Genomic DNA, 23314 nt, shown 5'->3' with positions numbered 1-23314 from the left:
GTGCAGCAGCATCTATCTATCATCACTCCTAGGAGTTTAAGAGCGGACTGTATATTTGGTGGCATTTATTTCTAATTCTATAATGGATGGGGTTTTGGCCTTTTCAAGCAGTAGAAATTTTGTTTTGACCGAGTTCAGCTTCAATTTGTGGTCTATCATACATTTTTCCACTGCTTCTAGTGTTTTTTTTTTCAGTTTTTCTGTTGAAGTGGGGGCTGCCGAGTCGAAGGGAAGAATGGTGATGTGAATGATGTTACCTCTAGGTTATCTGTTAACATTTCTGTTTCTTTCCAACTATCTACCATCTCTCTCTCCCTCTTGCCTTCTGCTCTGGGTCAAACATCTCCCCCCCATGCAGCATATCTCATTTCTTCCCCTCCATCATCATGTACAAGTCTTCCTTTCTTCCCAATGCAGTCTCTCTCCCTCCCCTCCATCCCCATGTCCAACATTTCCTCTCCCCTCTCCATACATCTCTCCCTCTTCTTCACACCATATGCAAGACTTCTCCCTTTCTCATCCCTCTCTGCTTCTTTGTTGCATCTCCCTTTCTCTCCTCCACCCCATATCCAACATTTCTTCCTCTTCCTCCCATATGTATCCTTCTTTCCTTCCCTTCTGACAACTCTAGTTGCAACTCTCCCTTCCTCTCCACCACATGTTCAACACTTCTCTCCCCTCCCCATGTGCAGCATCTCTTCCCTGTCCCCCACCCCCAAGGCCTTGCTTCAACGGGTCACAGATGTGATTCCCACATGCTGCCTGCTACTAACCTGGAAGCCTCTCTGTGGCAGAGGAGAAGCTTCTGGGTTGGCAGCAGGCAGTGTGTGGGAACTGCTGCGACCCTTTGAAGCAATGCCAGTCACTGAGGAAGAAAATTCTGTGCACAAACAGGTAAATTCTGCGCAAATATACAATTCTGCAGAAATTCTGCATTATGCATTCGACAGAATTCCACCATGAGTAATTGTAGAAAATTTGCTATATAACAAATTCAATCTCAAAAGCAACACTTAACATTTATGAATAAAATTCTGGTATACACAAGTCTTGGTTTTAAGATTTTTATTTTTAAATATCTAAAATGAGACAGTACGGTAAAAAAATGCAGTCAGAGAAAACACTTTACAAGCATACACACATCAATACTGGGGTGAAAATGAAAATGCTAGAAAAGTTCATGGATTGCAATTTTATTTTACTGTCTTGCTGAGATTGAAAAACCCAGTGCCGACACAGGTCATTAGTACCTTCTCCCCACCTTTCATTTCTTCCTCGTATGATTTGGTTTCGATTTTAAACATGATCTGGAAAAAACTTCTTAAATGTCGAAGAAACTCTATCCTAGACAAGGCAGAGGAAAAGAAGAAATCTGGATTAATCCAAGTTACACAAAATGTTGCTATATAATTAACAATCCATTCATCAGTGTGTGTGATGAATTTGACCTGGAACAGATTATATGAAAGAGCTGCAGGTTTCAGACAAACAGCAAGTGAGCAACACAATGAGACACTTTCAGTGACTTGCTTTGATCATCAGTGTTCCAGAATTCTGTTTCTGTACATGCATGAAGGTATTTACGCCTGAGCTGGACAAAATGCAATTCTGTGAAATTCTTATCATTGCAAACTCCAGTAGAAGATGACACGTGGGTACCTTATAAGCTACAGTAACCTGGGCCTCGATAGAAAAAGATAATGTACCGTATATACTCGAATATAAGTCGAGACCCCCTCCCCCCCCCCCAAAGGAGGAAAATGGTTGACTCTAATATAAGACAGGGGCTTAATATTCAAGTGCCATGACCTGCCAGGACCTGCACCCAGTGTCCCCTCCCTCACGCCCTCCCCTGCCAGGCTCTACACCCAGCCCCCCTCCCTGCTAGGCTCTGTACCCAACCATCTTCCCTTCTTTGCCAGGCTCTGCACCCAGCTCCCTTCACTCCCTGTCAGGCTCTGTACCCAGCCCCCCTCACTCAATGCTAGACTTTGTACCCTGCCTCACCTTCCTACCTCTGGTGGTACGACAGGACAGGAGGGATGCCTCCGGTCTCCCGTCCTGAACTTTATTTTTTATTTTTTTTTTTTTTAACCCCCATGGTGCTTGCGCTTACCTTTTGCGCCATTTTTAATCCCTGGTGGTCGGGGGCGTGGCTTGGACGCGAATGATGACGGTTGGGTGAAGAGGAAGCTCCGTAGAAACAAGCTTTTTTCAGAAAAAACTACCAAAGAAAGTTCTTGAAAGTTATATAAATTGAAATCTACCTCCTTGGTTAAGTCGGAGAAACGTTTTAAAAGTGAAAATAAAAGGACAGAAGTGCCGTTTCTACTTCCTGAGAAGCGAGGTGCAGAGGGCTGGAGATCGACGGAGTCTGAAGCTGCCGGAACTGCCTAGCGACAGAGATAAAAGTTTTTTTGTTTTGTTCGTGAAGTGCCTGATGCCTGTCATGCTAAAGAGATAGGCTGTTTTGAAATGACTATCCTCTGCCGGAGATGAAGCGAGGTCTGCAGTAGAATCTACTTGGCAACGGTTTTTTTTAACTATTTCCTTGCTGGCTAATAAATGAATGAATCTCTATTTCCTTGCTGCTGCTAACTTCGAAAAATTGTGAAGGATAAATATAAATATAAATGTCAATCTCCACTGCTGTGATTAAAAAGACTCAGATATAGGAGATTGTAGTTTTTTTTTTTTTTCAGCGCTTGGGCTGTGAGAAAAGACAAATAAAAGGATTAACGATTTCTCTAACCTGAAGAGGGATAGCGTCGAGGCAATTGAGAGACGCTGAAAATACATATACATATACTTCAAAAGACTAAAGTAAAAATATACTGGATGGAATATTGCTCTCCATGGTAGAAGCTGCGATTGGGCTTATAAGAGGAGAGCCAAAAAAGGGAAAAAAGGGGCTACAAATTTTTTTTTCTTTCAACGCTGAAGCTAAATGTCAACAACGATAAGGCTTGAAGGAGATAAGGCTTGAAGGAGAAGAAAGAGAAAGAAAGACTACCGACATTTTTTTTCACTCACAGTAATAGAACTTGAGACAAATAATTTACAGTTGCTTTAAGAGTACTGGAAAAAAAAAAAAAGGGGGCGTGGCTTGGACGGATGGTTGGATAAACAAATAGCTCCTTATATGCAAACATATTAAAAAGAATTACTACCAAATATTTTAAAAAAAAAATATATATATTGAAATATGACTTCAACTAAACAAAATAAAGCTGATTTGGGAGCTGGAACATCGGGAAGCAATAAGAGGTCGAAACCAGAGCCAGGTACACCCTCTAAAATCCCATTACCAACAGAAAAAAATCTGGATGTTATGGAAGAACTAAGACAAATAAAAGAAATTGTCTTAGATAGTAACAAAAAACTACAAAAAGCAATGGAAGATGCTGCAATCCTAACTAAAAGAGTGGACATCACAGAAAATAGAATTTCAACATTAGAAGATATTACAGAACAATTAAATACAGATATGAATCACAGCAAAATCATATGGAAAGAAATAACAGAGATAAAAAAAAATCTTGAAGACAGCCGGAATCGTGAAAGACGGAATAATTTAAGAATAATCGGATTACCTGAAGGAGTGGAAAAGAATGATCCGATTGCATTTCTTGAAAAATTTCTACCTAAAATACTACCACTGAAATTTAAAACGGAACTGGAAATTGAAAGAGCTCATAGGATTCCAACACAAAGAAATAACACTCAAACAGGTCCAAGAACTTTAATTTTCAAACTTTTAAGACATCAACAAGCAATTGAAATATGCCAAATAGCCAAGGAAATAAAAAATCTTAAATGCCAAGATTCAAAAATATACATTGTCCCGGACTTTGCAAAAGAAACAGCAACAAGAAGAAAACAATTCTTAGACATGAGACCACAACTAAGATCTCTAGGAGCTAGATTTGGGCTCCTTTACCCGGCGATTATGAAGGTTACCATTGCTAACAAAACGCAAAACTTTACGGATCCAAAAAAACTACAGGAATTTATGAATCAACTGGAGCAACCTATGACAATCTAAAGAACATTTAATGGGTTCATACTAAAGACTATTGACCAATTTGTGAAAACTTTGACTTATATGATAACGAATTTCAATAAAAGAACAGCGGTTACAGATTATATCGGAACGGAAAGCAATGGAAAAAAGAACACACAAGGATCGAATTAAAGACTTAAACAACTTGCAACATTCTCCATGGAAAACAAGAAAACGGAAAAAATACAAAAATTCTAGAATTCTACATAGAATAAATAGAATAACTTACTAGCAGAAACGAAAATGAATTGAAACACATCTCCGAACTCAAATGATGACGAAGAAAGTTTTTTCAACAAACTTAAAGATGTACTGATTAGTTGAGAAACTTTGAAGGCGGAGTAATGGTGAGAAGGAGAATCATCCTTCAATCACAGAGAAGATTATAAAAAAGACGAAGTGATTGGTTTGTTATATTTCCTGTTGAAGGCGGTACTTCAGGTTTAATTTTGCGTTTCAAATACATTAAAATGCGTTTTAAATACGATATATATGAAAAGAATATATCTGAAACGCAAAGATTGCCTGAAAAGTTTTTTACATATATATATCTCAAATTTCATGTTTCATCTTTATAGACAATTTGTTCAACCTGGCAATCCTCTACGGGAGATATAAGGGGAGTTTTTGGCACAGGACTTCACTCTCGTCTACACAGGCCTCAGATACTTTAAAATCATAAGTGTCTGGAGAGTATGCTATTGAGACAGAGCTTACAACAATGGGGCAAAGACGAGATAAGGAAATTTAGTTCCTGAAGGAAAGGAACAGATTCGTCTCCATGCCATTCTCTAGTTTGAATTAGGGTCTAGGCTCATGAATAGAACACTGATGGGATTATTAGCTTCTCTTAATTGACAACTCTCTCGTGAATCATAGGAAAATATTGAGCATAAGAGATGAGGGAATTCCTGTGCTGAAGACTCTAGTTACAGTTCTGTGGAAAGAGGCTAAATTCGAATGCTCTTAACATGATAAACGTATTATACCCAGGTATGAAAGCTTTTTAAAGTAAAAATAATTTACCACCTGAAAAGAAATGAATTATAATTGAAATGTTCTCAGATATAAGTAATGTAATATAATCATTCTTATGGATTCAAAGACATATAAATATAGAAAATAATCTTTCAATATATAAGAATGAAAAACTTTTTACTTATTCTTATAATTAATAATAAAATAAGAGAAAATATACAGAAATAGAGAAAAGATGGTAGTACTTTAGATAATTATTAATAGCTTGTGGGAGTTATCTAAATCTAACCTCAACCTGCGTATCCAAGTTTTCGTAATTAATAAGGGGGGGAAGGGAGGGATAAAAGGGATGGGAGGGAATAATAAGGAAATATATAAGGTAATCATGGGTGTAAAGGAAAAAAGAGAAATGAAATACTTAAAACATTGGGAAAATATACATAATTTAATACCTGAAAATTTAAAAATAAATGGATATTAAAATTATATCTTTAAATGTTAACGGTCTAAATCATATGATAAAAAGGAAAAAAGCACTATCATTTTTAAAAAGGCAAGATGCAGATATATGCCTTATACAAGAGACCCACCTCTCACATATAGAATCTAGTAAGCTAGAAGGAGGCTGGGTCAAACAGTGTTTTTTCTCACCAGCTATAGGGAAAAAAGCAGGTGTTGCTATTTTAATTAATAAAAAATGCTCTGCTTCATTTAAACTAAAAGCTTCAGATATTCATGGAAGATGGATAATGGTGGAAATGAATATGGGAAATACTACCATGACGTTAATCAATATATACGCCCCTAATTCGAACCAAAATGAATTCTTTAAAACTCTTCAACAAATGATCATACCACTGGCTACTTCAAATCTTATAGTAGCAGGGGACTTCAATGCTGTAATGGATCCTTTATTAGATAAAAACCCAAGTAGAGTTATGAAATCTATGGGACTAGATAATTTGATTCAATCTTGTGATTTAATAGATATATGGAGAATACTTCATTTTGATGGTCGGGAATTTTCTTTCTGTTCTCATGTTCACAATTCCTTTTCAAGAATAGATTATATCTTTACTTCAAATCATCTTGCACATCAAGTGACACAAGCAGCCATTGATCCAATTATTCTATCTGACCATGGTGGAGTGTGGATCAAAATTAAAACTACAGATCAAAATAATAACAGACCAATTTGGAAAATGGATAATACACTGTTGGTTGACCAAAACTTTTGTGAAAATCTCCTAACAAAAATGAAAGAATTTTTTCAAATAAATGATAATGATGATATTAACAGAGAAATTTTATGGGATGCTTTTAAGGCATCAATTAGAGGACAAATAATTTCTTATTCGGCTTTTCTAAAAAAACAAATTAAAAAACAATTTTTAATCTTAGAAAAAGAGATTAAAAATTTAGAATCAAAACTTATAGAAAAATGGGAATATTCTATTCAACAAGAATTATTAAAATTAAAAGGTAAATATAATGAGATCTCATCTAAGATGATTAGGAAAGATTTATTTTCTCAACAAACATTGTACTATGGTAATTCAAACAAATCAGGAAGAATATTGGCAAATTATCTTAAAGCGAAAAAAAGAAAAACAAAATTAATAGCAATAAAAGATGAAAATGGAAATACATTTACACAAATTGAACCAATTTTAAAACAATTCTTAAAATTTTATAAATCTCTTTATTCTTCCGAAAATTATCTAAATAAAGAAAAAGATGGTTTTGAATTTTTAAAAATGTTAGAGGGTCCAAAAATTCCTGAACATATAAAACGAAGTTTGGAAGAACCAATATCACTAAAAGAATTAGGAACAGCTTTGAAGTCCCTTAGAGTTGGATCCGCTCCAGGTGGTGATGGATATACAGTGGAATTTTATAAAACATTTCAAAATTTTTTATTACCCTATTTATTAAATCTTTATCAATATCAGCTCAATAAAGGTTGTATTAAAGGCACTATAGCAGAATCTTTGACTATTGTTTTGCCAAAGTCCAATAAAGATCCCACTTTGGTCTCAAACTATAGACCAATATCTTTAATAAATGTAGATGGAAAATTATTAGCAAAAATACTTGCGCTAAGATTAGCTAAAGCTCTTCCCCATATAATAGGTATGCATCAAACAGGATTCGTTGCTCAAAGACATTCATCTCACAATACTAGATTAACATTCCATATGTTATATTTAACAAAGAAAATGAATGAACCTACTTTTGCAATTTCATTAGATGCAGAAAAGGCCTTTGATAGAGTAGAATGGCCTTTTATGTATCAAGCAATGGAATGGTTTGGTATAGGTCCTGGATTTATACAAATGATACAAACAATGTATAGCTCCCCCTCTGCTAGACTATATATTAATAATACGTTTTCAGAAAAATTTAATCTACAGAGAGGAGTTAGACAAGGATGTCCCTTATCCCCTTTGCTGTTTGATATTGTTTTAGAACCCTTAATATTAGCCATCCAACAAGCTAAGGAGATACAGGGTATATCTCATTCAGATAAGGAATATAAGATATCTGCTTATGCAGATGATTTATTACTATATCTGAAGAATCCAGAATCCACCATTCCACATCTACTTGAATTGATTGAGAAATTTGGAAATTTTTCAGGATATAAAATTAATTGGAATAAATCAGAGATTCTTCCACTAAATATACATTGTACAAAAGGATTATTTAAAACATTCCCTTTTGTTTGGAAGGAAGAATATATTAAATACCTTGGAATTTTGATAACAAAAACAGTAGATGAAACAATGAAAATTAATGAAAAATGCTTATTACAAAAAATAATAGAAATGTGTGAGCAATGGAATCCTTTGCATTTATCTTGGTGGGGAAGAGTACAAACTGTAAAAATGATGATTTTACCGGTAGTATGTTACCAAATGGGGATGATTCCAGTTTTTTTTCAAGATTCTTTTTATACAAAAATAAATAGGACTTTGACAAAATTTATATGGCTTAATAAAAAACCAAGAATTGCTCTAGCGTCATTACAAAGACCAATTAAAGAGGGAGGGGTAAATTTTCCCAACTTTTATAGGTATCATCAAGCCTATATCTTACGTCATGGTATGTATTGGATCCTCCCAGAGCCCACTGATAATATTCCAGACTGGTTTTGGCTAGAATGGAGGCTTATGTTTCCATTACGTCTTAATCATGTAATTAGTATCAAAATGCCAAGGTTATACAAAGATCATAAAATATTTATGGATACCTGGAAAACTCTAAAATACATAAGTAATCTTACTCAAATTCCAATTAGTAAATCAACCAACCAAACTATATGGCTAAACCCCAAGATCAAAGTTGGCGGTTTTAAAGTCATCTGGAAACATTGGATGATAGCAGGCATTCGCACTTTGGATGATGTAATTAAAAATGATAAATTGCTGGAGTTTTCACAATTGCAACAAAAATTTGGTCTCAATAAAACACAATATTTTAAATGGTTGCAATTGAAGCAATCTATTCAGAAAGGGTTCCCTGAATGGAAAGATCTCGCTAAATATCACAGTTTGGAATTCTTATGTTTCCAGATGGACTCAATAGGTCACAAAGCCGCACAGTGGTATAAATTAATATCCGGATATATAAATAAAAAACCAAAAAATGGTCTTAAAGACATTTGGAGCATTGAGATAAAACACCAAATTAGTGCATCTCAATGGCCACGACTTTGGTCTTGGAGGCTAAAATGTACAGTGTCAGCATCTATGAGACAAACTTGGTTTTTTCTTCTTCATAGAGCTTTTTGGACCCCTACTCGTTTACAAAAAATAGATAGTTCAAGATCAAATAGATGCTGGCACTGTCATATTGAAATTGGGACATTAGATCATCTTTTATTCTTTTGTCCATTTATCCTATCATTCTGGAAATCAATTTGGCCCCAAATTAACAGAATGTTAGAAAATCCGGTAGCCTTGACATATGATACTATATTATTTGGAACAACCATGAGAGCAAAAAGCCAAATTTCATCCAGTAATAACAAACTTTTATTTATTTTAACTGGAATCGCAATACAACAAATTACATTCAATTGGAAACAACATGATAGATTGAATTATATGTTCTGGTGGAATTCGGTATGCCACATATATAAAATGGAACTCGCTATTGCAACACACAAAGGATACATGAATAAATTTAAAAAAATATGGGGACCATTAACCGATTTTTGTAAAGAAGGATAATTTTTCCTATAAATAAAACTTGGAAATATCTGAAGACCGTTAACATGATTTCTCTAATGAACTTTTCCCATGATAAGATAATTGTAAAGAGGGGAATGGGGTGGGTTTTTCAATTTTTGATTATTACATATTAAATTAATATTTAAAGATTGTACAATAAAATTGATTTATGTATTATTGATTGGGAAGGAGGGTGGGACAGGGGATTATTATAGTAATGTTAAACTTGATATTAATATATGAGTTAGTCAAGTGTGTATTTAAGTTTTTATTGAGTTTATTTGTAACACTTGTTGTAACACAAAAAAATGAATAAAGATTTAAAACAAAAAAAATCCCTGGTGGTCCAGCGGTGTACGGGGCAGGAGCGATCTAGCCGTGCTCTGCCCCGTGCTGAGCCTCTCCATCCCCGTTCCCTTTTGGCGGCCAGTGGCGCACCCGACAGGGCCGAGCTCTTTCTGCTCAGCCCCACGCTGCTCTCTGAATGGCTGCCGCCAGTTCTCGTCCGGGGTGGGGGTAAAAAAAAAAAAGTTAGTTGGCCGGGAGACAGGAGGCATTCCTCCTGTCCCAGCCTGCCGTATAGTCCGGGAGGGGGTTGGGTTGATGACCAGAGTATAGGACAAGACCCCCTTTTTGGGTCATTTTTTTGGCCCCAAAATCTCATCCTATATTCAAGTATATACGGTATATATCTTCTTTATGGTTCTAAAAATACCATAAAACAAAGCCATCACTGTTTTAACTTTTAAAAAAGACTCATTTTTACCCAGATTTCTGGGTAAAAATTTATTTCAATGATCCTATTAGACCAGGGTTTGGCAACTTCCAGTTCACAAGCCATGTGTGGCTCTTCTGCCATGTGGCTGTGGCTCTCCAAGCCCCAACCCTTTAATTTTCCTCCCAACCCTACAATTTCTCCCCCCCACAAGGGCCTACCGAGGTAGCTAATGGACCAGAAGGGGGTCTTGTGGAAGGTGTGGCCCTCACACTCCTGCCTCCTTGTGGCTGTCTTCTAAAATGGCTGCACAATTTATCACGGTGGAGTGAGATGTCTGCAGGACCACCAGGTACCTCAGTAGGACGGGGGGGGGGGGGAATTGTGGGGTTTGGAGGGTTGGGACCTGGAGAAGGGAGAGAGCCTTGGCTATGGGTTTGGGAGGGGGGACGAGCAGGGGAAGGAAGAGAGATGCAGAAACTTGTGAGGGTAGAAAGAGGGAAGAAAAGCTCGACGAGAGAGAGAGAGACAGAGAGACACAGAGAGAGAGAGAGACACAGAGAGAGAGAGAGAGAGACACAGACAAAGAAAGAGAGAGACAGAGAGAGACCTGGAATATCTCAAACTACTTTCTCTTCCCATTGTGGCTCTTTGTAAATCTTGGGTCAAATTTTTAGGATAAATTGGCACTTAGCTTTAAAAAGGTTGCCGACCCCTGTATTAGACTATAGTAAAAATACTCTTAAGCCTCTGAAGGTCTACCAAGTGATAAGTGATGATGTAGAAGCAATTGGCAGGTTTCCACCCCTCTTTCCTTTCATTAAAGCTCTTTCCTGTTTGAAAACAGAATACCAACACCATCCTTCCACTGGTACAAATTTGCTGGCACAAGTAAAAGATATCTGAAATTGGTATAGTTCATGGGTTGCATGATACATCTAAAAAATTCTGGATTATTGATTCTTTTCCAAAGACTTGATTCACCACAAAATTATTTTGGTCCTTGGAAGATAAACACACAAGGATCCCCAAATAGCAACTGTCACAGAAGCAGAACTTTGGAAGATATTCTGCAGAAAAAACATTTTTCAGTATAGTTCTTAAACAATTTGCAGTGTGTAGGAACCATCAAGACAATTAATGTCTTTCACTCTGCACACAAACACAATTCACCCCATTATACACACACTTTTTATTTATCTCTTGTCCTCAGGCAAAATTAAGGCTAATGTTTATGTCAGAGTATTGCCAGGTTCACAGTGACATAGGATTAAAACTTGGCCCAAATGTAGAAAATCTAGTTTGAACAAACCTACATCAGGAGTAAAAACAAAAGAGGACTGTGCCAAGAAAGCACAGTTACTTACCATAACAGGTGTTATCCAGGGATAGCAGGCAGCTATTCTTACAGGTGGGCGATGTCATCCACGGAGCCCGGATATGGACAGCCTCGCAAGCAGACTTGCTTGAAGAAACTCGGAAGTTTCAAGTCTGCCGCACTGCGCTTGCACGAGTGCCTTCCCGCCCAGCACAGGGCGCGTCTCCTCAGTTCAGATAGTTAGCAGAGAAGCCAACCAGGGGAGGTGGGTGGGTTGTGAGAATAGCGCCTGTTATGGTAAGTAACTTTGCTTTATCCCAGGACAAGCAGGCAGCCTATTCTCACATTTGGGTGACCTCCAAGCTAACCAGAATGGGATGGTGGGAGTGTTGGCAACTTAGGAGAATAAATTTTGTAATACTCTCTGGCCAAAATGGCCATCCCGTCTGGAGAAAACATCCTGACAATAATGAGAGATGAAAGTATGAACCAAGGACCAGGTGGCAGCTTTACAAATTTCCTCAATAGGAGTGGATCTGAGGAAAGCCACTGAAGCTGCCATGGCTCTGACTTTGTGGACTGTAACTCGACTCTGTAGATGCAGTCCAGCCTGAGCAAAGCAGGAAGATATACAAGCAGACATCCAGTTGGAGATGGTTCACTTAGAAATCGGAGGTCCCAACTTGTTTGGATCGAAGGAGACAAAAAGTTGAGGAGCAGATCTGTGTGATTTAGTGCGTTCTAAGTAGAAGGCCAAAGAACACTTACAGTCCAGGGTATGAAGAGCTGATTCTCCAGAATGAGAATGAGGCCTTGGAAAAAATACTGGAACTACAATGGATTGGTTGAAATGAAATTCTGAAACCACTTTAGGTAAGAATTTAGGATGAGTACGGAAAACTGATGGAAAACTGAAAGGTGGATCAGCAACTAAAGCTTGCAGCTCACTGACTCTTCGAGCAGATGTGAAGACAATGAGACACACCACTTTCCAAGTGAGATATTTCAGATGAGCCATATCTATTGGTTCAAAAGGAGGCTTCATCAATTGAGCAAGAACATCATTGAGATCTCAAATCACTGGAGGCGGTTTGAGAGGAGGTTTGATATTGAAAAGTCCTTTCATAAATCTGGAAACCACAGGATGAGCAGAAAGGGGTTCCCCTTCGATAGACTGATGGAAAGCAGCAATAACATTAAGATGGACTCTAATGGATGTGGACTTGAGGCCAGAGGTAGATAAGTGCAGAAGATAATCCAAGACGGAAGACAAGGAGGCATCTCGAGGCTCCTTGTTATGAGAGATGCACCACGCAGAAAATCTAGTCCATTTTTGGTGGTAGCATTGTCTAGTGGCAGGCTTTTTGGAAGCCTCTAAAATGGCCCAAACAGGTTGAGAAAACTGAAGAGGGGGTATGTTGAGAGGTAGCAAGCTGTCAAGTGCAGAGACTTCAGGTTGGGATGAAGAAGAGATCCTTGACTCTGTGTAAGCAGAGATGGAATGGCTCCCTGCTGCTGAGCTGAAGTAGAAGGGAGAACCAGGATTGCCTGGGCCACGAAGGAGCTATTAGAATCATGGTGGAATGATCGTTCTTGAGCTTGACAGGTCTTGAGAATGAGAGGGAATGGAGGGAACGCAAAAAGGAAGAGATTCGCCCATTCAAGAAGGAAAGCATCAGACTCGAGGCAATCAGGAGATTACATCCTGGAGCAGAACTGAGGCAGTTTGTGGTTGTGGGGAGACGCAAAGAGATCTATTTGAGGAGTTCCCCACTGAGAAAAAATGTGATGAAGAGGCTAGGAACTGAGTGTCCATTTGTGAGGTTGCAGAAGACGACTCAATTTGTCCGCCAGACAGTTTTTCATTCCTTGAATGTAGACTGCTTTCATGAAGGTGTTGTGATGGATCGCCAAGTCCCACACAATTTGAGCTTCCTGAGAAAGAGGGAGAGATCCTGTTCCTCCCTGCTTATTGATGTAGTACATGGCGACTTGATTGTCTGTCCGAATAAGGACTACCTGGTCATGAAGAAGATGCTGAAAAACTTTGAGAGCATTGAAGATTGCTCTGAGTTCCAACAGATTGATATGACACTGACGATCCGTGCTGGACCAGTGGCCTTGAGTACGGAGACCATCGAGATGAGCCCCCAAAGCGTAGGTCGAGGAATCTGTCATGAGGACCTTCTGATGAGGGGGTGTCTGAAACAATAAACCTCTGGAGAAATTGGAAGAGAGCATCCATCAGTGGAAAGACTGTCTCAATGAAGGAGTGACTAATGTGTTAAGAATGGGTTGCAAGCCTGGCCCACTGAGATGCCAGGATCCACGGAGGAATTCTGAGGTGACATCTGGCAAAAGGAGTCAAGTGAACAGTCGAGGCCATGTGACCGAGTAGTATCATCATGTGTCTCGTTGAGAGTAAAGAAAGGGAAGACACTTTGAGGCACAGCTGAAGGAGAGCATCCAGATGCTGCTGAGGAAGGAATGCTCTGAATTGGATAGTGTCCAGAACAGCTTCGATGAACTGTAGGTTCTGAGATGGCTGAAGTTGGGATTTGGGAAAGTTGATTTTGAATCCCAAGTTTTGTAGGAATCAAGTAGTCCGTTGGGTTGCTAAAATAACCATCTGAGATGTTGAATCTTTGATGAGCCAATTGTCCAGGCAGGGGAACCTGAAGACCATGGTTCCGCAGAGCAGCTGCAACTACCACTAGGCACTTGGTAAACACTCTTGGAGATGATGCCAGGCCGAAGGGTAGCACTCTGTACTGAAAATGCAGATTCCTCACCCGAAATCTAAGGTACTGACAGGAGGCCGGATGAATGGGGATGCGAGTGTAAGCCTCCTTGAGATCTAGAGAACATAACCAATTGTTCTGATATAGAAGGGGATAAAGGGATGCTAGGTACAACATGCAAAATTTTTCTTTGACCAAAAATTTGTTGAAAGCCCTGAGACCCAGTATGGGCCGCAGATCGCCCGTCTTCTTCGGAACTAGGAAGTAACGGGAGTAAAACCCCCTGCTCTGCTATTCCAAGGGAACTTCCTTGATGACACGGAGATGAAGCAGAGCTTGAGCTTCCTGAAGAAGAAGGGCGGTCTGGGATGTATTAGAAGGATACTCTCTTGGAGAAAGCTCTGGTGGAATCTAAGCGAAATGAAGAGAGTATCCTTCCCCGATTATTGACAGCACCCAGAGGTCAGATGTAATGGTCTCCCATCGATGGTAAAAATGATGGAGATAACCTCCGATGAGAAGAGGAGAGGAGAGGACAGAGGCAGAACGATGGAAGTTATGCTCTGTTTGAGAAAGTCAAAAAGGCTGAGAAGCCTTGGGTGCAGCAGAAGGCTGAAGTTTCTGTTGCTTCTGATGTTGGTGCTGTTTCTTGGGAGCTGCCCTTGGAGGATAACGCCTCTGATAGAATGTAAGAGGTCGAGAAGGCTTGGAAAGAGCTGGTTTAGGCTTTGGTCTGACGATGGAAGCAAAAGATTTCTCATGCTTAGACTTCTTGGTGGCGGCCTCTATAGATTCATGAAAGAGGTCATTGTCTTCACAAAGAATATTATCCAGATGATCCTGAATGATGGGATCCATATTAATGGTGCGAAGCCAGGCAATGCGGTGCATCGCTACTGAGAAAGCAGTGACCCTCGAGAAAAGTTCAAAGTCATCATAAGATGACTGAAGGTGTAACCTGAGTTGTGCTAAGGTAGCAATGACTTGCTGGAACTCTAAACGCCTGTGTTGACTAAGGTCTTTAGAAAAACCAGGGAGTATATCAATAAAATACTTGAAATAAGTAGTAAAGATAAAATTATGATTTAAAACCTTGGAGGCCATCATCTAATTTTGATAAAGACAATGGCCAAACTTGTCCATGGTCCTGCCCTCTCTGCCAGGAGGTACGGTAACAGATCCGGGAAGGATGACTCCTCTTTAAGGAAGATTCCAGAATAAGGGACTGATGAGATAGTTGGGAGTTCTCAAAGCCCTTGCAATGTACAGTTCTATACCGTGATTCCAACTTGCCTGGAACAGCAGGAATGGCATAAGGAATCTCCAGGTTTCGTTTGAAAGTCTGAGAAAGAAGCCTGTTAAGAGGAAGTTTGAGAGAATCCGCAGGAGGCCGAGGCAAACTCATTTCCCCTAAATACTCCTTATAGTACTTAGAATCAGAGTCCAATTTAAGATCCAGGTCCTCAACCATTTGACAGAGGAAGGAGGAAAAGGACAATTGATCTACAAGAGGATGGCCTCGAGAGGGACTTGATGACCTCGAGGCGCCTCGAGTGGAGAACGAAGGTGAGGCCTCTCTGGAGTATTGTTATTCCAGCGAATAAACAGACTGGGGCGAGGCACTGGAAGAAATGGAGCCTTCAGGTTCTGCTACTGGTGCCCTGGATCGAGGAGCAGGAGGCCTCGAAGAACTGGAAGGTCTGGATGAGGAAGGCTTCTCCCTGGAGGAGGACCTGCGCCTCAATGAGGGTCTCGACCAGTGATGAGAGCGCTGTCTGGAAGCAGGTCTTGTGCAAGGTCGAGGAGACTTCGCCCTATGCCTCGAAATGGGCAATGCCTTATGTAGGGCTGGAAGCTGTAGTTCGAAGTCCCCTAGACTCTGATTTGGATCGAGGAATCTCGAAGCACTCCCAAAGACTCGGCTCCTTGTATGGAGTGTGAGGATTCCAGACGAGACACTCCCAAAGACTGGACTCCTTGCATAGAGTGTAGATTCAGCTTGAGGCACAGGCAAGGACTCGACCTCTTGCGAGACTGCTGAGTGCCCAGGCTGGACTGCAGGAAACAGTCGAGGCAGGACTATATTTGGTCAGTAACTGAACAAATTCCTGCTCTAAAATGGTCTGGAGAATAGTCTGCAATTGTGGAACCAAATCTGAAACTGGACCACTTGCTGAGGCTAAAGGCTCCGAGATCAAAGAAGAAGAATGCTTCGACTTGGAGGAATGTTTAGGTAGCTTGAGAACCACTGCTGGAACTGTCTGCTGAGGTATATGACCTGAGGGAAGCTAAGAAGACTTGGCAGATTTACTCGAGGTCGAAGACGTTCCAAACGTGGAAGGTCTGATGAGTCGAGGTTGAAGTCATGGAGGCAGGAGGACACCCCTTAGCAGGCCTGACCAAATCGGAGGTCAAGGGTATAGTAGGGGTTTCCATAACGAAAATCTTCTCCACTTGAACTTGACGATGTTTGAGGGATCGAGGTTGAAGGGTAGCACAGCGAACGCACGACTCCGGGCAATGGTCAGGCCCCAGACAATGAAGGCACCAGAGGTGTGGGTCAGTGAGGGAGATCACACGCTGGCACTAGCTACACTTCTTGATGCCTGTGATCGACCAGGACATAGAAGGAAAAATAGCTCCGCAAAGTCGAACCCCACAGGCTGAGGGCGTGCGACAGGCCCCACTGTTACTCGATTAAAAAAATTCAACTTTTTTTAAAAAACAAAGACTGAAAGAAAAGCACAGCGACACGGTAATAAGAAAATAAAACACGAGCCGCGGTGAGAGAAGGCACGAAGCGAACTAAGTTTAGCGCAGAGCGTCAAAGACGGACTTCTTGGCTCTGCAGAAAACTGAGGAGACGCGCCCTGTGCTGGGCGGGAAAGAACTCATGCATGCGCGGTGCGGCAGACTCGAAACTTCTGAGTTTATTCAAGCAAGTCTGCTAGCGAGGCTGTCTGCATTCGGGCTCCGTGGATGATGTCGCCCACATGTGAGAATAGGCTGCCTGCTTGTCCTGGGATAATCCAAAGAACCAGAGGTAACTTGAACATTGCAATTTGAACACTGAATAAACTTTGTTCAAGCTACCTCTGGTTCTTTTTATCCTTGGTGCTGTTAAAGCATCTGCCTCTCCTTTTGTGTATGTGCAAACCTACATAAAGTTTCAAGCCCTTTCCCCCAAACCAGACCATTTTCATTTAAAATCTGGCAACAATCTGCAAACAAGTAACTTTTTAAAGGCTGCACTTGAATTTGTAAACTGCTTTGACATACTGATTTTACGCAACACTCACATCGTATTTCTTAGATATGAAAGTTTATTCTCTCTCTGTCAGGCATTCCTCATCCATGCATTTTCCCATACACTTTACATATGTTTTACACAAACAGTATAATTAGGACAAAGAACAATAATGCAATTGCACACTAAAAAAACAAAACAAAAAAAAACGACCATATTTTTCTCCATAAGACACACTTTACTCCAACCCTAAAGTGGGTGGAAATAAGGATGTGTCTTATGAAGCGAACATACCACTACCCCCCCCCCCCCCCACCGGCAGCCTTTAAATTGTGTGCCTGATATGTTGGTACCCGGAGAGTACTAATGCCTGGGCCAGCGACACTTCCTAATTGTGCTGGTCACTGGTACTTCGCTGGATGGCTGCCTGCTGATTGATTACCTGTATGTTGGGGCCAGCGGCCCACAAGTGCGCTGCTGCATGGTCGTGCACCACTTCTGAATGGTTGCCTCAGTTCTCACGAGAACTGTCCGAAAAATAGATTCGATTCTGGATGAGGTGCCTATCGATGATTGACACGGGGTAGGTGCCCGATTTGCAGGCGCCTACCACGGCAGGCACCATTTCCATTGTTGGGCCCTAAGTCAGGGGTGTCAAAGTCCCTCCTCGAGGGCCAGAATCCAGTTGGGTTTTCAGGATTTCCTCAATGAATATGCATGATATCTATTAGCATACAATGAAAGCAGTGCATGCAAATAGATTTCATGCATATTCATTGGGGGAAATCCTGAAAACCCGACTGGATTCCAGCCCTCGAGGAGGGACTTTGACACCCCTGCCCTAAGTGTACCTTGAACAATAAAAGTTGGGACCCACTGTTAGCCTAAAAATTGCAAGAGAATTCTATGATTTGCTTAAGAGGAGTACAATTTCTAAGACCCCCATGAAGAGCTCAGACCCTAGGCAGCCATCTTGGGCATAACTCTCTAACATCGCTTGAGGTATGCACCCTTACCAAATGTTAGCCCCCCCAAATCTTTCCCACCACAGCCTTCTACAGTAATATAATCAGTACATGAGTCAGACATTACATTAGAAAAGTTTAATACTGTATATTGCAAGATGACAGGGAAGCACTGAAGTGAAACCACCATGGAACTTGTTGCATTTGGTCCCATCAAAACCAGACATGAATCTCAGAAGACCTTGTTTCACAAGGCATAAAGGTGCAAAATCTCCGAATTTTGTGATGGCACCACCATTCTTCAGTTATCACAGTACTGTACCTTTCATGCACACAGCACCGGTACCATGATAACCGAAAAAGAACAGTTCATAATCTTTGGTGTCTCAGTGTGCATGGTGCTCTAATCCTGTATAGAACCTCATATAATCAAGAGTTTGTACTATAACCCCCTTCCCCAAAACACATACATATAAAACAGTGGTCTCAAACCCTTTGGCAGGGCCACATTTTGGATCTGTAGGTACTTGGAGGGCCTCAGAAAAAAAATAGTTAATGTCTTATTAAAGAAATGACAATTTTACATGAGGTAAAACTCTTTATAGTTTATAAATCTTTCCTTTTAGTTAAGTCTTAATAATAATATTGTAATTTATAGCTAAAGAGACAAATGATCAAGAAACTGTTTTATTTTACTTTTGTGATTATGATAAACATATCGAAGGCCTCAAAATAGTACATGACGGGCTGCAAGTTTGAGACCACTGCACTAAAGGGAGCATTTTATCATAAGGCACCTGTGTCAAACTTTATCATAATAAAGAAATCCCTTTTTGAGAGGTAATTTTCTCCAGCATCTATAAAATATCCCACTGCAATTTGTAAAATTTTAAAGCAGATAACGGACTACCATATATTTAGAAACTAATTAAAGATTATGCATGAGCTTTCCTGAGGGAAGTGGTGGAGAGGAAAACAGTGATGGAATTCAAAAAGTGTGGGATAAACATAGAGGCTCTCTAATTAGAAAACAAAGGATGTAAATTAAAGAACTAAGGCTGGTAATGGACAGACTTGCATGGTCTGTGTTCCATAAGTAGTGATTTTGGTGTAGGATGGGCTGGGGGGCATCAATAGGAACTCCACTAACTTGGAACATGAGGATGGTACTGGCCAGACTTTACAGTAGATATTCTGCAAATAAGGATGGTTGGATAGGCTGGAGTGAGCTTGAATGGCAACTTCAGCATTTGGAGCCTAGGATAATACCAGGTGAACTTTACAGTCTATGACCCAGAAATATCAAAGAAGAGACAAGATAATTTAATCATGTATTTTTAATGGGTATAACTAATGGGCAGACAGGATGGACCGTTCAGATCTTTATCTGCTGTCATTTACTATGTTAAAAAAATTATTTGATGGTGACCTTCACTGAAAGAATTTGGAAGAATATTTCATTTTTAAACAAGTCCAGTCTGACCAGACAATCTGTATGTACACAACTGATGTGGGCACAACAGCTCGGGGTACCCCAGGGCTCTGTCCTGGAATCCCTTCTCTATCTATATTCGTTTACTTTGTGCTCTGACCTCCTCCCATGGGTTTCAATACCACCTCTCTGCTGACGACTTCCAGATCTACCTCTCCAACCAGAAATTTCTGCAGGTATCTAGGATAGTGTCTCAGCCTGCCTGTCCGACATCGCTTCCTGGATGTACCACCACCATCTAAAGATGAATATGGACAAGACTGAGCTACTTGTCCTTCTGCATACCTCTCCCTCCCACTCTCTTTCACTGAATGGCGTTCTCATCCTCCGTCTTGTAAGCTCGCAACTAGATAATGACACGGGAAAAAATTTGTCCCCGTTTCGGCGACCACCATTCCTGTCACCATCCCGTCCCCGAAACCATTGTCCCCGTGACTACTGTCCCCGCAGCATCCATACAAGCCTCAGTACTGCGATATTTAGCTTATTCCTTCCTTATAAATCAAAGTTCTGGCTGCTGAAATAGAGAAAGAGATGTTCAGCTGGCAGGGCTTTTCTCATCTTTTTTCTTCATTCAATTCCTTCCATCCACTGTCTGTCTTCTCTCTGCGTCTTCCATTTGCTCTGTTTCTGTGCCTCTCCCTTCACCTTCCCCAATTGGTCTGGTATCCATCTTCTCCCCACTCTGTTCCCCATTACCCTTCAGCATCTTCTCCCCACTTTATCTTCCCCATTTCCTTTCAGCATCTGTTCCTCGCCACCCCCCTTCAGTGCCTGTTTCATTCCTTTCTACCACCACCCTTCCCTCTTGCCACCCCCCTTCAGCACCCCTTGTGCAGTCTGAGCATCTCCCTCCCTCTCCCTTATCTTCGTGGTGCATTAGTGTAATTTGTGCAGGCTGCCGGTTGCGTCAGAGTAGAAGCTTCCGTCCGCAGACACGTGACCAGGCAGGCTCTGTGGCCTGCACAAATTACACTAACTCGCCACGAAGGTAAAGGGGAGGGAAGGAGATAGATACGGCCAGCAGATAGGAAGAAGGGAGGGAGACTGCATGCGTTCCCTCCCTTAACTGTGGCGACAAAGCCATTCACCGCTCCACGGGGAGGTGGATGGCCTTAACCCCATACTTGCAGTGAGCACTTTTTTTCTCCTCACCGTTTCGGTGGGTAACAGCCAGTGTGTCATTCTCTACTCACAACCTTTGACTCCTCTCTCTCCTTCTCTGAACAAATATAGCAGGTTGCCAAAACCTGTCACTTCTTTCTCTATATCAACCTTAGCTCTCAAAATCTGGCCCACTCTCTTGGAGCACACCATCAAAACTCTTTTCTACACCCTTACCTCGACTACTATAACTTGCTTCTCATGGGTTTTTCTCGTAACCAGCTCTCACCTCTTCAGTCTGTCCAAAATTCTGCTGCATGATAGGCGGAATATAGCACCACTCTCCTCAAATCACTCCATTGGCTCCCTATCCATTGCTGCATACAATTCAAAAGAATAGCGCAGAAGGATAGCGAGGAACTCCAGAGTGACTTGTGTCAGTTAGAGAAATGGGCGGAGAAATGGCAGATGAAGTTTAATTTGGAAAAGTGCAAAGTAATGCATTTAGGCAGAAAGAACAAGGAACACAAGTATAGAATGTCAGGTGCAACTCTGGGTAAGAGCGAACAAGAAAGGGGCCTGGGTGTACTGATAGAAAGGACCCTGAAGCTGCTGGCACAATGCGTGGCAATGGCAAAGAAAGCAAATAGAATGTTAGGCATGATAAAGAAAGGAATCACGAGTAGATCGGAGAAAGTTATAGAGCAATGGTCAGAAAACACTTGGAATACTGTGCCCAACATTGGTCTCTCAACCTAACGAAGGATATAAAACTGCTGGAGAGGGTGCAGAGACGAGCAATGAAGCTAATAAAAGGTATGGAGAACTTGGAATACGAGGAATGACTTAAGAGACTGGGATTGTTCTCCCTTGAAAAAAGGAGGTGCGAGGGGATATGATCGAGACTTTCAAAATACTGAAAGGAATCAACAAAATAGAGCAGGAAAAAAAAATTATTTGCAATGTCCAATGTGACACGGACAAGAGGACATGGTCTGAAGCAAAGGGGGGACAAGTCCAGGACAAATATCAGGAAGTTCTGCTTCACGCAATGAATGGTGGACACCTGGAATGCTTCCCAGAGGAGGTTATTGCGGAATCCACCATTCTAGGATTTAAAAGCAAACTAGATGCACATCTCCTTACGAGAGGTATAGAGAGATATGGATGACTAAAATTATGCCAGGTGTATACCTGGCTGGGCCTCTACGTGCGCGGATCGCCAGACTTGATGGACCGAAGGTCTGATCCGGAGATGGCAGTACTTATGTTCATCTTATGGACTTACAAATGCATTCACTCTATAGCTCCTCAATAACACTTCTCTCTCCTTTACCTGGGAACTTTGTTCATCAGATAAGTCTCTCTTATCAGTACCCTTCTACACTAATGCCAATTCCAGACTCCGTTCCTTTTCTCTTGCTGTGTCTTACGTCTGAACAGTCTCTTTGAATCACTAGTCAAACTCCGCCCCTGACTGAATTCAAATCCAGGCTTAAGACCCACTTCTTTGAGGTTGCTTTTTATTCCTAACCCCTACTTGCTGTAAGGCATTAATGCCTGATGAACTCCCCAACCCCCCTACTTGTCTGAACCCCCACTAGTCATGTTTGTTAGTTGAGTAGCTTGTAAGCTCGTCTGAGCAGGGACTGTGTCTTGAATGGTCTAATGTACAATGTATGTCTAGCAATGCTTTAGAAATGATAAATAGTAGTAGTATTACACTGGTGACACAATTTCACCAGCTACTATCGTATTACGGTCATTTCTCCAAATACTTTTTATAGAGACAAATGAATATCACTTTCCAACTTAGTAATTAAAACAACAAAACAAACACAAACACTAATTTCTTGACCAGGTGGTGGAAAGGAACCACAGTTATTTAGAAAAACTAAGGAAGAAAAAAATTACATCTGGTGATTAATTTCTTAAAATATTTTACAATGTGTAGCTATTTCTTCACTATAACATTTATGTATGTTATATAATATGAACATTCTTGTCTTGTTAGGTACCACATTTATTGTCCGTCAGTCAGATCAGACATAACCACTTTTGTTGAGAGACGCCTTGTCTTGTCAAATAAACATTCAAAATAAAATCTCTCACACACTTGACCATTTCTTTTCCAGTTTTTATAATCAACACAAAAATACAAGAGGTTTATACTTTAGGAAAATCACTTACGTGTATGGAGACAACGGTCCGAGCAGGACTTTGGAAACATCCTGCTGTCCAAGGGTCATGAAGAGCAGAACTAAGATCTGATTTACTGAATCCACACAACCTCCCTGTAAAACACACATTTTTTTTTTTTCAATCATTAATCCTTGTACAAACCAGATGAGAAAGAAAATGAGAAAAAAAACAGAATATCCAGGCTACCTACAGCAGAAATCACACAACATGCACATTTCAAGGGTCAAAAGGTAATGAAAGATTTTGTAACTGTA

General features: G+C 40.6%; 1 protein-coding gene across 4 annotated transcripts in view; it reads right to left on the bottom strand.

The window, feature by feature from the left end:
* Positions 1 to 1049: 1049 nt before the first annotated feature.
* Positions 1050 to 23314, bottom strand: part of RCL1 (RNA terminal phosphate cyclase like 1) — a 140597-nt gene continuing 118332 nt past the window's right edge. For 3 of the 4 annotated variants that reach the window (XM_033925582.1, XM_033925600.1, XM_033925609.1), the window contains 2 exons: positions 23049 to 23152; positions 1050 to 1344 (listed from right to left, as the gene is read on the bottom strand). In XM_033925582.1, coding sequence (XP_033781473.1) covers positions 1194 to 1344; positions 23049 to 23152 — 255 coding nt within the window. In that variant the 3' untranslated portion in view covers positions 1050 to 1193. The remainder of the gene's footprint in view (positions 1345 to 23048; positions 23153 to 23314) is intronic. The other variant, XM_033925591.1, reaches the window with a different exon arrangement.

Source organism: Geotrypetes seraphini, chromosome 1 (assembly GCF_902459505.1).
Source record: "Geotrypetes seraphini chromosome 1, aGeoSer1.1, whole genome shotgun sequence".
Classification (NCBI taxonomy): domain Eukaryota; kingdom Metazoa; phylum Chordata; class Amphibia; order Gymnophiona; family Dermophiidae; genus Geotrypetes; species Geotrypetes seraphini.
The sequence above is the reverse complement of the archived record's forward strand: the minus strand, read 5'-3'. Positions and strand labels throughout refer to the sequence as shown.